Consider the following 16,091-nt stretch of genomic DNA (forward strand, 5'->3'; position numbering starts at 1 on the left):
ACGATTTTCCTGCTTTTCCATTTTTACGAAAACCACAGAGGCGTCTTGTTCAGCGTGCTGTCAAACCTACACTAGCAAGGAGATCGGGCTGAAACTATAGCTACAAGCTATCCAAGGATGGTACTATAGAATGTCACCTCAAGGTAGGCCTAGTGGCGTCATCTCTTGGTTAGGCCGGAAACTTATCAATCCACCCTCGTATACAGGGTGTCCCAAGAAGTAGTGCTAAACGAAAGACCCCGAGGGCCTATTGCAATACCGCCATGTTTTCTCAGACAATGTTTTTTTATGGCGCCGCTATAAGTTCTAAAAGAAACTAACCAGAATTAGTTTTTCTTGGGTTTTAATTATTCTAGTCCAGGTCAGTAATTGGCTAATTAGTAGTTAAATCTTTTTTCTCTAATTATTTCACTATTTGGGAAGTAGACAAGGATTTAGACTTTTTCCCCTTTTTTAGTGGCGCAATCGGATTTCTACGTATAAATTAATTGGGTGCCATTCTTGCCTTCAATCAAGCAGATAAGAAAACAATAAATAATAGAAAATGCTTTATATGCTGCGTAACTTTTGCAATTACAGTAAAAAATTGTGTACCTAATAATTTTATCAAATATCAATACGCTCTTTACACGCCAATTTAAATTATGTTACGAATTGAGCTTCAAATGACTACTTGAGTAAATGAAGTAGGTCTGACGATGAGTCTGTAAACAATTTGAAAGATTCTGGACCCTCTAACGAGCACGAAGAACCCTTGAGGTTTGGAAACTACCTTAAATTTCTGTTTTCTAATTACGTTAAAAAAGAGAGCAACAAGCACTTCACAGAAGTACAGGATCGAGTGAGTCACGTTCTCCAAAAACTTCAAACTGCTACAGAATTTTATGAGTTGTTAGACTCCAAAAAGGCAAGGAGGCACCCAAGAGGATATTGTATTAATATTGGAGCTTTACCGTTTGAACGTTTAATAAACTTTTGTGGTAGGTAGGTACAATTTTCATTCGTAGTTTTCCGAAAAGTTCTAATAATTGTTTTATCTAAGTTTCTAAACTATTGTATATATCACTACACAGTCTTATTTTTACTTAATCATAATAAACCCATAAAAATCATAAAACCCATTGTGATGTATGGATGACAATAATAATGTTGTTCTACTTTCGTATTGGAACATATAAAATATAAAACTTACAAAGGCACAAATTTTCTTATTGATTCATAAGTTTCTTGCGCAATAAGAATTGCATGGTCGTTTCATTATTATTTTTGGTTGTTTTCTCCGGTAGCTACTCCTATTATTTATTAATTAAATTAGTTAATTATGTGTTACACAAGACGTTGTGCTAGGGGTTTTTTAATATATCATATTATGCATAATAATTTTTACGATTGGACAGAATTTTAATACGTTTCATCTTACTATAATATACAGCACCACCTAGGTACACTTCGAATATCGGGGAGTACTTTTTCGTTATTAATTATTAAATTGTTAATGTTTTTAAAAAGTACTTCGGCAACATGTTTCTGTTAGGAATGTTGAGTGGTTTTAATGGTTTAATTGACATTATCCGTTTGAAGACACTATGCTTGCAAGCCCAATCGGTGTATTTTGGCAGACAAGAAATTGTGAAGTATAAATACAATGGGTTTGGGATTCCCCTCCAAGTCCAATTCCTGAAATAGACAAACTTAATTGACGTGGGTGTGCATACATACGCTTAAAAGCTGAAAAAATACTTGAATTAATGTGTGTGAAAGTTACCTTAATCTAGAAATAAAGGGAAATTAAAAATTAATTACGAAAATAATTCATCGATACCTACATCAATAGTCGAAACGTTTTTCTTTACTGGACTTTATTCAAATTGCTGCTGTAAAAATTTCTTAAAAAATAGAAAGGAAAGTTAAATTTCCCATCAGTCGAAACGAAATGAAATTTTTAAAGTTTTCAACTACATTTTGCTGTTGAATAATTTATTAGACAAGTACTTAAGAAAGTCAAAGAGAAATTTTAAGTATATTCATTGTATATTCACCATTGAACTTTCTTCTCCAAAATCCAACCATAAAAGCCGGTGGCCGTCGTCAGATGAACTTTTTAACCTATCAAAAGGGTATCGCCACAACGTCCTCGATCCTGTCCCTGCTTCTAAAAGGGTAAAACCATTTTCGAAATGTATAACTAGCTGACATCGACGTCCTTTCCAAATACATCCTAAAGAAATAAAGACAACGTGAAATTAAAATTTCAAATTTCGGTATTAAGGTCTTTATAACTTCTTTGCTCCAATACGTCTTCAAAATCGGACAGTTTTGATTTTGTTGTGAAGAACTAACGTTCAGGACCCTAACGAAGAATTCTATTTGAAGGGGGGGGGCAACCGATTAACCAACTATCAAGTTTATTAATAATAATTTGAAGTGCTTTCTTTATGTTTGTTTGCTGTTTAATTCATTATTTGAAACTTCTTAATGGTTTGACTCAGGACCTTGTAACTTCTTTGCTCCAATACGTCTTCAAAATCGGACAGTTTTGATTTTGTTGTGAAGAACTAACGTTCAGGACCCTAACGAAGAATTCTATTTGAAGGGGGGGGGGGGCAACCGATTAACCAACTATCAAGTTTATTAATAATAATTTGAAGTGCTTTCTTTATGTTTGTTTGCTGTTTAATTCACCATCTGAAACTTTTTAATGGTTTGCCTCAGTTATTTATCTTAACAGCTTTTTACAACAATAGTTAAGTACGTTAAAGCATTCTTTGATTAACAAAGTGCTTCAGTTGGAACTAGTATTAAGCCTGCTTTATTATGAACTTCGTACATTTAAAGGAAAAATGGAAGAACAACAATTTTTTTTGTGTTAATATTTGATGTATATTAGAATCATTGGCAATGTCAATAAACTGTATTATCATCAATAGAATTTTAGGGGAGCATTGCTGGATATCGCTTTTAAAGATTTAATGTGTGTTTTCTCCTTTCTACCCTTAAACTACTGATTGAACTTTGCAAGAAAATTGACTATTAAAATCATATTTATCATTCGTTTGTAACTTTTTTAGCTTCTTTAATCGGCTGTTATTAAACTTCAAATATTCTTTTGCAAGCCATATTGGTTTAATTATAATTAACTCTGGTTTAATCTTGTTTGCTGATAAGCAATTACGCTCGTCATCCATAATTTCCCCATTAATAAAAAAGACGCGTGCACCGTAAAAATTTTGAATTCATCTGTTTTTTAATAATTCCCTAGTAATTCATCCCTGTCTGATACTCATCTTAAATAACATTATATTTAATTGGCAATTAATGTAATTAATATTTACAGAAAAGCTTTCAGTTTGTGGAAACTTTTTGTCGGTTTTCTTTAGAGGAATTTTCTGCTTTGTCTCTTTTGCTGTACGAAACAGTATCAAAATAATTATAAAGAAAAAATTATTCTCTTTTATTTTCCTTCTTGCTATAAACAGAGATAATCAAGCCAACAAAGTAAATTCTAAACACAGAACATATTTTTCCTGAAACCAATTAATTCCATTACGAGAGCGTGCCTTTTTTACATTCTGTTTTTCTTCTTTTTTTGTACATGAAAAAATATACTTTTGCTACCTCCCGTTAATTAGTGGTAACTATTTTCGGATTATTTAATCTGCAAGGATAGATAATGGTTTAGCGGGTAGTGGCTGAACCAAAGACGTTGTTGTAGCACGTACTCTAAGCAATTTAATTTGTTGATGTAAGGTTTTCAATATCCTGCCTTAGTTGGTACTAATTTTAAGGTACAATATCGATCGTTAATTTTAGATAGGATGTGTGCATCAAGGTTAACTAACCGACTTATAAAGTTTGCTGACGTAATTCCGTTGTTTAGCGTCCTGTTTTTAATTAAATTCCTAATCAATAATTCCAAAAGTCACAAAAATACGGTAATAAATAATAAGAGAAGGCATCTCACTGTGGCAAAAATTGAATCAAAATCAAATTGCAAAACAAGAATTTGAATAATTAACTAATTTCATTATTATTACCTTCCCTTAAAAGGTTGAGGAACAAGAAACAGATCATGATAAGGTCATCAGTCCTAAGACTGGTTGGACACGCACCTCTACTCCTGAGCTAATCTTCACATTTCCCTAAAATTAGAACATCCCACATCCTTAACTATTTGCAGTAGGGAATAGAAAGATAGGAGACTAAAAAAGTAACTGATTTTAGGTATCTAGGAAGTCAGATAAGTCAGGACGGAAGGAGTAGTAGGAATATGACGCAGATGATAGCGCAGGGTCGAGTCGCCTTCAATAAAAAGAAGTCACTTCAATGCTCGCGAACGATTAATTTAGAAATTTAGAAAAAAATTGTTAAAGGTGTAAGTTTGGAGCGCGGCGAATGATGATGACACCGTGGATAGAGAAGGTTAGAAATGAAGAGGTATTAGAAAGAATTGGAGAACAGAGGGCTTTATGGAAGTCAATAAGAAATGAGCGAGATAGGTTGGTAGGACAGCTTCTTAGGCGTGAAGGTCTAGTCAGAGACATATTAGAAGCATAAACAGGAGTTAGGAGGTGTAGAGGTAGACCTACATTAGATTACTGTTCGCAAATAGTTAAGGATCCCGGGATAAAAATGTTCAGTCTCTCAGAGTCTCTGAAAGCGAGACTCGAGTCTCTGTCGCTCATCGAGTCTCACTGGTGTACCTGAGAGAGACTGTCGAAAGACTGTCAAAAAACCCGTTTAGCGTCTCTGAACGAGAGACTCGAGTCACTCATAGAGAGATCCTCATTTCGTATCCAGTCTCTGAACGAGAAACTCGAATCTCTCAATAAGTGGTGTCTTGACAGATATGGTTAAAATTTTCTAAGTTCAACATATTTCAGAGATCCCAGTCTTTCTACGAGAGACTCGAGTCTCTCAATTTTTCAGTTTTATTCATTCAGTCTCTCTGTGAGAGACTCGAATCTCTGAATTAACAATTTTATCGTTCGAGTCTCTTATACAGAGACTGTCAGAGATCCATAAAAACACCTAGGCAATAACTGAGAGACTGTGAAAGACTGTGAGAGACGCTCTTAAAGACGCTGAAAGACTCTGAGAGACTGAAAATTTTTGTCTGGGGTCTGGGTTGTTCTAGTTTTAGGGAAATGCGAAGATTTGCTTAGGATAGGAAAGAGTGGAGGTGCGTGTCCAACCAGTCTTAGGACTGACGACCTTATGATGATAACAATGCACTTTTCCGTTATAAGATGTAAAATAAAACAATCGACTTCATCTTTATTAAAACGAATGTGAAAAGAAGCGAACTTACTGCATACAAGTTCCTTCTGCGTGACAGCGCTTGCATGACTCCCGTTGACTAAAGCTTTGGCCCATGCCGCCAGATCCCTGTGCGTTTCGGCGCGTAGTTTGTGCGTGACGACGCCCTCGGCCGTGGCGCAGCGGATGCTGAATTCCGGGAGTTCGGTCCGTTTTCCGGATCCTACGAGACGCGTCGCAATTAAAGGATAGGCCTCCGCAGGCGCCCGCCACGCTTCCAACGACCACGGGGCGCACTCGTAGAAACGGAGCTCGCTGTCCGTCACCGCAGCAAACACCGAAGACCATTTGTCCAGTTCTTCGGAACTCTCCGAACTTGATAAGTTTCCCTGCAGAACAGGAAAGGAAGTTTTAAGTGCTTCTGTCCCCAATGTCCGCTACTTGTGTACGTAATAATGCCTCGGACGGATAGAAACTTTCACCCTACCGATTCAATTCAAAAAGGCAGAAGTGTATCAGTTTCGGACCCTTTAGGTTCTGCATGGGGAACGATTTTCCCGGTAATCAAATAAAATGAACTTCTGTATTTTCGAATTCAATATTTTATAAACAAGAAGAGAGGACGAAATTTATATATTTTTTTGCGAACATTCTATAACAATGAATTTTCTGTAATCAACACAAGTTAAGCTAATAAACAATTTCAGTGTTATTGCTAAATTGCATTAAATTTAAAAGAAATAGGTGAAGTTGTAAAAAATTGAGAAAACCTAAACCGTCAGTATGCCCTCGGATATCCCTCAGAATATGCGTCAGGGAATGTACTATCTATCTATCCAAAAATATGAATATTTGGAATTAATTGTGGGCATACAGTAATGAGTATCTCGGAGATCTCCGGTAGTAACCAATATACTGTGTAAAACACACCGCAAACGCAAACAACTAATAATGTACAGTACAGAGAGAATGCAGGTGCAGTAGAGTGGTCGTCCGGCGGCAATCTCTTCTCTATGGGCCTCGAAAACTGCAGCTAGCAGAAGTGCAGCGGCCACGCGCCTAGCTCTTCACTTGGACATTAATCACACGTGTGTTAAGGCCACAAAAAGGACGATTTAAGACGTTAAAAAGTGCTTCAAGCAAATAGGTGGGCATAATAATTTTAAATATGTACTTTTTCTTTATGTATTGTAAAACAAAAATTAATAATAATTAATTATAATAATAACAGAAATTCCATTCATTTTGTGAGAGAAATCTCGACGATTGACTTACCTCATACCTGGGTTTTCGTAATAGCCAGCCGATGTGCCTTAAATCGGGAATGACTCGCGACGCTTCATGAAGCGCCGCAGTGGTAAGGATTGCTAGCGCGGAATGCAGGGTATTGAACCAGCATGCCGCTTCGTTGGCATCGGATGCTCGCAGGACACAGCTGTGAACCCCGTCTGGGGAATGGAGTTCGATTGTTCTGCCCTCTGAAAGCCAGACAAAAATTGACCTCAGTCTATATTGCCTTGACATTTATCAACATTCATTAATAAAAAGTGATATACCTATAGCAAGAAGTAGAACATAAATGCTTCGAACTGTACGAAAACGCTTTTGAAAAAAGTTCAGGACCAGTATTAATAGCCAATAGAAAATCGAAAATGTCATCATTTAAGTTCTGTTAGTTAATCTTGGTCAGATTAAATATTATCTGTACATAAACCAACAATAAATAAAACACTTGGTTTAAGTTTTATTAAAAGCCATTTTGAAGGAGGTTTTACTGATAATCACGTAATTATTGAAACGCGTCAGGCTTAACAGTAAATCCACCAAGTGTCGACTTACAATTCCATTTTGCTAATTAATCTACACATAGGTAGTGAATTTATCGTCGATTTAGTGTTTACAGAAATAATATGCAACAAATTGCAAAAAATTCAACCGCTAAACTTGATAAATATTGAAATGGACCAGATAGAATCGATTTGACTAGACTTGCAGAATATTTATTAAAACCTTTTCTAATTTGCCAAACATTGGATTCATTTTGGCGAAAGAATTGTAACATTTAAGTAGATATTCTCTGAAAATTTCTGATCAGTTTTATTTCATTTCAAGGGATTTTTATCGAATGCAGATAAGGTTTTATAGGTAGATCCTTGTGTAATTCTCCTTCTTAAACTCAAGTTTTCAAAAAGGCCGTCTGTACAGTTAAAATGACTCTATTTTCACTGACTTTCTATCTTTGATACAAACAAATCATTACTAAATGAAGTATATTTTTACATTTAAAATTTTTAACTGGTTAAATCATATAACGCTGATAGCACCAGCCAGCATAACGAGATAACACTAAATTAAACTGCAGAACTTTATGAAAAATCTTAGAATATGAAATAAGAAACTTAGGATTATGGATTCTTCTTCTGTACGAACTTTTTGAAAGCGGGTATGATTAGTGGGATTTTGTTTTCATTATTTCCCACTTCTTTCCGCATTTACGATAATTGCTACTGCATTGTTTGTCGTTTATTTTCCTCCATTGTTTTATGAGGAAAGTTTCTTTAGTTGGAGTTTAAACAGTTGACGTAAGGGTATCTAATTCAATGTCTATTGACCTGTTCGAGTTCTTCGATCGCCCGGAGTTACCGTGCTGCTAACAAAGCTGGGGAAACACTACACTTTTACTTGGGTAATTGGATACCGGTAACTTGCTAATCCTGAACTTCGAAATCCTTTTAGAGTATTCGCTCCTGATACTAGTGCTGCTATGGAAGAGTAAACAGTTTATCGTTTGTATTCTTCTCCCTTCCTCGTTGAGAGAGGATCGGCTGAAAAGAACGCTCTCATCCAGAATAATAAATTACTCTAACAAATAACGAACGTTAAAATTAATTCTGAAGATGGAAATTAAAATTATTTACTTACAGGGGATCTATATACATTGCAAAGGTTTATTTTGATATTTCGATTCGTAACATCGAATTTATGGATATTGTATTATCCTTAAAAAACTGACAATTCAACTTCATCATTACCTAAGAATTTTATAAAATATCGTTTCATAAATTAAGTTGTACCTATGAACACCAGAGGCATTAATTTCCATTCCATTTAAAATTCAAATTTCCTCTCATTAAGCCCGAATGGACTCTTTCAAGTGGTAGACACTCCGGTCATTTCTGCCATCCGATAACATACGAGGGTGGATTGATAAGTTTCCGGCCTGACCAAGAAAAACAAGGTTTTTAAAATTTTTTTTTTTTTATTTCTCAACATAATCTCCTCCAAGGCTGATACATTTCTCATAGCGGTGTTCCAGTCTATTAATGCCATCTCTATAGACTGATTCGTCAAGCTCCTCAAAATAACCATTTACAGCTTCGATTACTTCTTCATTGTCCGCAAATCTCTTACCGCCAAGCCATTTTTTGAGATTAGGGAACAGAAAATAGTCACTCGGGGCTAGGTCTGGAGAGTAAGGAGGGTGCGGCATCAATTCAAACTTTAGATCGTTGATTTTAGCCGTCGCAACGATTGACGTGTGCGCTGGTGCGTTATCGTGATGAAACAAGATTTTTTTCTTCGCCAGATGAGGTCGTTTAATTTTCACCTCGTGGCTCAAACGTTGCAATAAGTCTGCGTAGTATTGACCAGTGATAGTATTACCCTTTGCAAGGTAATCAATGTATATAATACCTCTTGCATCCCAAAAAACAGTAGCCATAACCTTGTTCGTCGAAAAAATTGTTTTTGCCTTCTTTGGAGTTGGTTTCCCTGGTCCAATCCACTGTTTAGACTGTTCTTTGGTTTCAGGAGTGTAGTGGTGGACCCACGTTTCGTCAACGGTTACGAATCGACGCAAAAATTCGCTTGGATTACGCTTATACAATGACAAATTTGCGGTAGAAATGTTTTTTCGAATCAATTTTTGGTCGACTGTTAGCAAACGCGGCACCCATCTTGCACAGAGCTTTTCCATATGCAAATGTTGGTGCAAAATATGTTGCACACGTTCATATGACATCTTACAGGTCTCAGCTATCTCACGCACTTTCAATCTGCGGTCTCCCAGCACTATTTGATGAATTTTTTCGATCATATCTGGAGTTGTGACCTCAACGGGGCGTCCTGAGCGAGGCCCATCAGAGGTGCTCACACGACCCTTTTTAAACTCGGAAACCCACTGCTTAACGGTTGAATATGACGGGGAGGATGTCCCCAGTGTTGAGTCCATCTCTTTTTTAATTTCCTTCGGCGTTAACCCCTTCAAATAAAAGTATTTGATGACAGCACGATTTTCCTGCTTTTCCATTTTTACGAAAACCACAGAGGCGTCTTGTTCAGCGTGCTGTCAAACCTACACTAGCAAGGAGATCGGGCTGAAACTATAGCTACAAGCTATCCAAGGATGGTACTATAGAATGTCACCTCAAGGTAGGCCTAGTGGCGTCATCTCTTGGTTAGGCCGGAAACTTATCAATCCACCCTCGTAAACTTATTTGTTCCAACATGCACTTAGCTAATCAATCATGTGTAATGCAAACTTAGAAATGTATTTACATATCTGTACACACACATATGTATGTATGTATGTAGGGATGTAATTACAGATGTATACACACACGTATAGGTACATTTGTAGATACGAACATTAGAGGAATTTATTGCAGTTTCCGACCTAACACAAAGCCACTGAGTTTAACGAATCTGAATAATAATTATGTCGTACAATCGGTTCGGTTCAGTTTTGGCCGGACATTGATTGCCTCATGTTATGCAAACAAACCCATTTCGACTAAATCACTTGAACCTGATGTTTGCACACGATTTGTAACAAAGAGTCAAAAGTAAAAAGTTATCAACAATAGAAATATGAAAATCTGTAATAATTCTGCAAAAAAATAGAGAACAAAAAGAAATTCGTCTTCATGAAATAGAAACGGTATCTACAAATAGTAAAATTAGAAGTAATTGCTAATTTTTGATATCTACGAAGTCAGATAACTCAGGATGGAAAAAGCAGTAGAGATATAAAAACAAAGGATAGCGCAGGGTCGAGTCGCCTTTACAAAAAGAAGTAATTTAGAAATTGTTAAAGGTGTTTGGAGTGCGGCGTTGTACGGGTGCGAAACATGGACGGTGGGCGCTGCGGAAAAGAAAAGGTTAGAAGCGTTCGAAATGTGGTGTTATAGGCGAATGATGAGGATATCGTGGATAGAGAAGGTTAGAAATAAAATCAATAACTGGTAGGTTGATAGGAGACCTCAGGTATGCATGGCTAGCTAGAAATATGGAAGAAGCAGGAACAGGAGTTAGGAGGGGTAGAGGTAGACCTAGATGAAATTAATGTTCATAAATACTTAAGGATGTGGGATGTTCTGATTTTGAAGGAAGAGCGAAGGTGCATGTTCAATCAATCTTAGGATTGAAGACCCTACGATGACCATAATGATAATGATTCATTTAGAATCAGAAGAAGGTTGGCAAAGTAAGATTATTAAGACGCTCGATGTAGAAACCATATGAAAAAAATAATTATAAATTCATTTAAACAATGTAGCACGGTACAATTTTACTCTCAACTGTCCAAAAGAAATATCTATAATTGCAAAAAAGATCAGCGGTTTTGAAAGGTGATGTGCGATGGCAGACTTTCCGGAATTAAAACTGGTGCGGGCATTTTGTGAAAGCCAATTTTCCACATAGCGTAAAATCACTTTTCCAGCCCGAAACATAATATAATGCGAACTCCATTCGATTTTTCGTCAAAAGGTGGATATAGACAACGTGCAGCCAGTCTCCATTCAATAGCTTTTCAATCTTTCCGAAGCAAACTTTTACTCGCTTGATTGTTACACATTGTCGGTTATAAATCCAAATAAATGGCTGCTTCATAATTATCATGCTAGAGGTGCAGTTTGTATAATGGAAACTCGATTTTCAGCGACATATTTGTCAACCCGATTCGTGTGTGTTCCCGACGTAATTGAATTTCTATACTTTTTGTTATTAAGGGTAAACCTATCCATAAATAACGCAGATAATTGCGTTTTATATTTCAGAGCGTTTTCTCTTAAAACACTATATGACATTTCATTATCCGTAAAGTCGTAATTTCCCTCATCATCATCATCATAAGGTCGTCAGTCCTAAGACTGGTTGGACATGCACCTCCACTCTTTCCTATCCTGAGCTAATCTTCGCATTTCCCTACAATCCATATCCTTAACTATTTGCGAACAGTAAATCTAATCTAGGTCTACCTCTACCCCTTCTATCTTCCGTTTCTGCTTCTAATATGTCTCTGATTAGACTTTCATGCCTGAGAAGGTGTCCTACCAATCTATCTCGCCTATTTCTTATTCACTTCCATAGAGTCCTCTGTTCTCCTATTCTTTCTAATACCTGTTCATTTCTAACTTTCTCTATCCATGCTATCCTCATCATTCTTCTGTAACACCACATTTTGTAACGCTTCTAACCTTTTCTTTTCCACCCCGCTCACCGTCCATGTTTCGCACCCGTACAGCGCCATGCTCAAAACATACACACCTTTAACAACCTTTTTCGAATTTCTGTATTAACCGTTTGCGAGCATAGAAGTGACTTCTTTTTATTGTTAACGACTCGACCCTGCTCTACTACTCCTTCCGTAATTTCCCTGACAATAATAAATGATATTGGCCCATTCTTTGAAATGTTGACATAATCTTTCTCAGTAAAAAACTACCACTATAGAGTGAGGATTTGTTCGGGCAAATTGACAAACATTGATAAGCTTTAGAAACTTCTAATTGAAAAGTTTTTAGTTTACCTTTGAGTGCTGAACTAATGGAAATCTGCTATTGACATTTCAAAAACTGATTTTCGTACTAACCACAAATCGAATATTTATAATGCACATGAAATTCAATAGGCAAATGTTCATTTCTAGGAAGCTAATGTAATAGTTTTTGTGTTCCTTGCAGGAAATATCGCAGAGTAATTGCAATTCTGTTCGGATGTCTGTTCTGGATCCGTGAAGAAATAAAGACATGCAATTCCGAGGATCTTGAAGAAAATATTGATTGGTTTTAAGAGAAAGATTTACTTTCGTTGGAAGCCCTCATTAGAGAGAGGGTGCGGATATAACGTAAGTACCAATACTCAGAAGTAATATATAGAGTCTTTTGTCAAATTCATGATTTCACCACGCTAATTGGACGGCATTAAAATGAGAATCTAATAGGGACTTTCCCGTTTTACAGAAAATAATTTTATAGGGTTCTTAGCTTTTATTCATTCTTCTGATGTTATCAAGTTTTTTTTAATTATAAAGAAGTGGAAATAAGCGATTTTTGAATACTTATTAGAATCAACTTCTGGCGTTTGTAGATACAGTTACGTTTGCATTAGTGAATTAATTAACTTCCCATTAGGAAGTTATTGTAATTGGGTCGAAAAGTGAAATCGGAATTTTCATTATATTTCCACGTTTTAACATATTAGTAGCATGCTAGCCAATTTTTTTGATGATGTGTGTATGTACGTACGTACGTACGTACGTACGTACGTACGTATGTACGTACGTTCGTATGTCAGCATTTTTTTCGTTTTCGATATCTCAAGAACGGATTGAGATATCGCCCTCAACCAAAATTTTTTCGAAAGATATTATCATAATGAAGATCTGAAAGAAATTTGAACGAAATCGGTCAAGCCGTTTTTTTTTTATAAAAAAAAAAACGAATTAATTACAAACAATTTAATTAAAATACGTTCTAATCTAATCACAACAATGAAGTTACGGAATCAATAATAACGAAATATCATTATTCAAGACAGGGAATAACATATTATAATAACATATTATAATAAAAATTTGTTTATAACAAAATGAATTGTTATAAACAATCGATAAACAATAAAAAATAGTATTTACCAATTGACTGATGCAAGTACTCTATCAATTCGGTTTTCTCAGACGAAATACTGTTTCTTATGGGTTTATAAAATGACGAACTCTCAAACATTGTTTGTTATTTATTATTGTGCCGCGTTTTTTTCAAACTTTAGAAACGAATGTACTTTACAATAACTGTATTATCTAATGGGAAGTTAGTCGTATTAGCACCGACCAAAGCGTGCTCAGACCAATTTTTTTTGAATTGATTTTACCCACTAAAAATGACCTCAAATTAATGCGGAAAAATTGTTGCTGCTGATATTCCCTCGTCGGGAATCGAACCCCGACTCCTGGTTCTACGCATCAGTACTCTAGCACCGAGCTACTACCGTGAACCTCCAGAAAATTTTATTTCGTGTTAATATAATTATTAAAAAATAATAAAAGGTAATTTTATTCTTTTTTTCTTTTAGAACAATTTTTATTATATTTTTATTGTTAGTAACGTTCGTAACTATTATTTCATGTTTACGTTTTTTTATTAAGCGCGTGCGAAACTGAATCGGATGTGGAACACATAAAAAAAGACATTATCTATACATATATATATACAATTTCCTTCCGGATTGAGGCTCATAAGAAGGGTCATGGAAAGACGAATGTGTGGAGAAGATGTGGTAAAAAACGGAAACGACAGAAATAGATCAAATTGTCACTTAAATACCGGCATTGTGCTAAATCGCTACAAACGAAATTTCCTCCTATCATATAAAAAACACCGGTCTTATATAAAACTTCCTGATTTCCCGCAAGATGTTATCATCGCACTGAATCAAATGATCAAGCTTGTATTGTATTCGGCCATTCGTGAAAAGTCTACGAAATAAGAGACTTCTGGTACTATTTTAATGATTTCGTATAAATACGTACCTATTTTTTAAAAACAAATGAACGAAATCTCCCAAAATTACTTGGGTATATGTTCAATACTTCTTTAAAATTTGAAAACCCGAACGGGTTATTTCCGAAGCATCTTTTGTCTCTTCTAAATGCATTCCCCTTTATTATTGCTTTGAACGTTTCACAATGATATGTAAGATTTATGTGAGACAGTTCGAAGGGGTATTTCGATTGTGACTGAAGATATTAAATTTATCCAGTACCTTCAGTTATAGTTGTGAAATCGATTGTAGAGTTCGGGCTATAAACGATCGTACCATTTTTATAGAATCATAAAATCAACTATTCAAGATAAAATTGAAACTTTCTGGTATCAAATACGTACATACCATAGTCGCTCCATTGATGGCAAATAGTATTAAGGGTAATAGTATATTTTCATCCATTGTGTATTAGTAGATGCATTTGCAATTATATCCATATCGATCGCAAAGGGTTATAAGTAAATCAATCAACTACAATTTTCGAAGTGAAACTTTTTTACGCACGGTAGGGTAAGTTCGTTTCATGCGAGTTGCTTTGTAACGAAATCATGCAACGGATGTCCCCCTCTACTCGGCCACGTAGTCGAGTTTGGAGTGGGGATCACTTGAGTCGTGAGCGCGCTTCTATCCAACGTTTGTTACAGGCAACTCCGGCATGTATGGTGTAAAATTTAAATTCATAGTGTACAAATAATACCATTAAACCAATTCCTTAACCCCTATCCCGGTATGTTTGTGTGTTTGAAGAAGTTTCATTTTAGTAGCGTGTTGTATAATTACACGTTGTATTTTTTTCTTGTTATTAGTGGCGATAATGCGAGAGGGGGATGCCGGGTTACATTACATTAACTGACAATACTGGCTGGATTTTTCCAATAACTTTTTATTTAAACGACATTTTCATTCAAGTAATTCATTTTTTGTAGTAATAGCTCTATAGGTACATGCACTTATTTATATTGTTACATAGTATCCAAAGTCGAGGGTCGATAGTCAAATTCAAGATCACAATGGTGCTGGGTGGTGAAACGGCTTACGGTATTCACTCATCCTGTGATAGCTCCCTGCCGTTTTTACGTTTCCCAATTCCCATTTCTAAATATATAAAATTCGTTTCTATATAACATGGTGGAGTAGTTATATCTCGAAATAAACATATAAATTCGCCTCTTTATGACAGTATATATTCACAAACGCTTATTTAATTGACACTGAATTTATATCACCCTATGCAAGTTTGTATTCGTATTGTTTTAATGTCACCTGTTCGTGTATCCACCATTTCGAATTGCTAGAGATAAAAGATGCCACCAATCGATCAATGCCCATGGGGTCCGTCCGTACCAATGCTTTTTAATGTATGCATATAAGTTGATGAGTTTTGTAAAACTTATTATTTCAACGGACCGTTGTTGTTTGATAACCCTCCAGGGCCTTCTCATCCTCTCATTTACCAGTCGTGTCCATTGACTTGAGTAAGCATTCAGAACCGTTTCAGTATTTCGTCCCCTGTAGCTCGGGAAATGTAAAGTGCTCATTAGAAATTTAAATTTTCGCAGTTTTTCTGTGAACCGAAGCCTGAAGTTATTTGTTTTCAATCACAACAACGGGATTCCTTTGGTTTGAGACTCCCACAGTCTGAGACTTAAAAGCAAGAAAGAAAATGGTAAACAGATCTCTTGCCAGTTGATCCATTTTCAAATCGATCACGTTGGTTATTCTTCTAAAATTTATCTAACATGTGATATTGAATAAGTGATTCTAGCACTATAGTCGATTGTTGCTTATTATCATCATAACGTCGTCAGTCTTATGATTGGTGGAACTCGCACCTAAAACTAGAATATTCCACACCTTTAACTACCTATTTGTGAACAGTAATCTAATTTAGATCTTCCCCTATCCCTCTCAACTCTTGTTCCTGCTTCGAATATGTCAGTAACTAGCTCTTTATGCTTCAGAAGGTGTCCTACCAACCTATATGGGTTATTTCTTATTACTTCTCAAAA

General features: G+C 35.8%; 1 protein-coding gene and 1 long non-coding RNA gene across 2 annotated transcripts in view; one reads left to right on the forward strand and one right to left on the reverse strand.

The window, feature by feature from the left end:
- The window catches only part of LOC108741629, a 105,873-nt gene that overhangs the window by 59,361 nt on the left and 30,421 nt on the right, over positions 1-16,091 (forward strand). Inside the window, exon 2 of the long non-coding RNA XR_001938542.2 lies at positions 12,222-12,385. This is a non-coding gene — a long non-coding RNA (uncharacterized LOC108741629). The remainder of the gene's footprint in view (positions 1-12,221; positions 12,386-16,091) is intronic.
- Positions 147-16,091, reverse strand: part of LOC108741321 (beta-1-syntrophin) — a 147,313-nt gene continuing 131,368 nt past the window's right edge. The window contains exons 3-6 of the mRNA XM_018476132.2: positions 6,532-6,734; positions 5,309-5,645; positions 2,040-2,218; positions 147-1,677 (exon numbers count right to left, since the gene is read on the reverse strand). Of these exons, the coding sequence (XP_018331634.1) occupies positions 1,585-1,677; positions 2,040-2,218; positions 5,309-5,645; positions 6,532-6,734 (812 nt within the window). The 3' untranslated portion in view covers positions 147-1,584. The remainder of the gene's footprint in view (positions 1,678-2,039; positions 2,219-5,308; positions 5,646-6,531; positions 6,735-16,091) is intronic.

This window comes from Agrilus planipennis, unplaced genomic scaffold (assembly GCF_000699045.2).
Source record: "Agrilus planipennis isolate EAB-ADULT unplaced genomic scaffold, Apla_2.0 scaffold2, whole genome shotgun sequence".
NCBI classification, from domain to species: Eukaryota; Metazoa; Arthropoda; class Insecta; order Coleoptera; family Buprestidae; genus Agrilus; species Agrilus planipennis.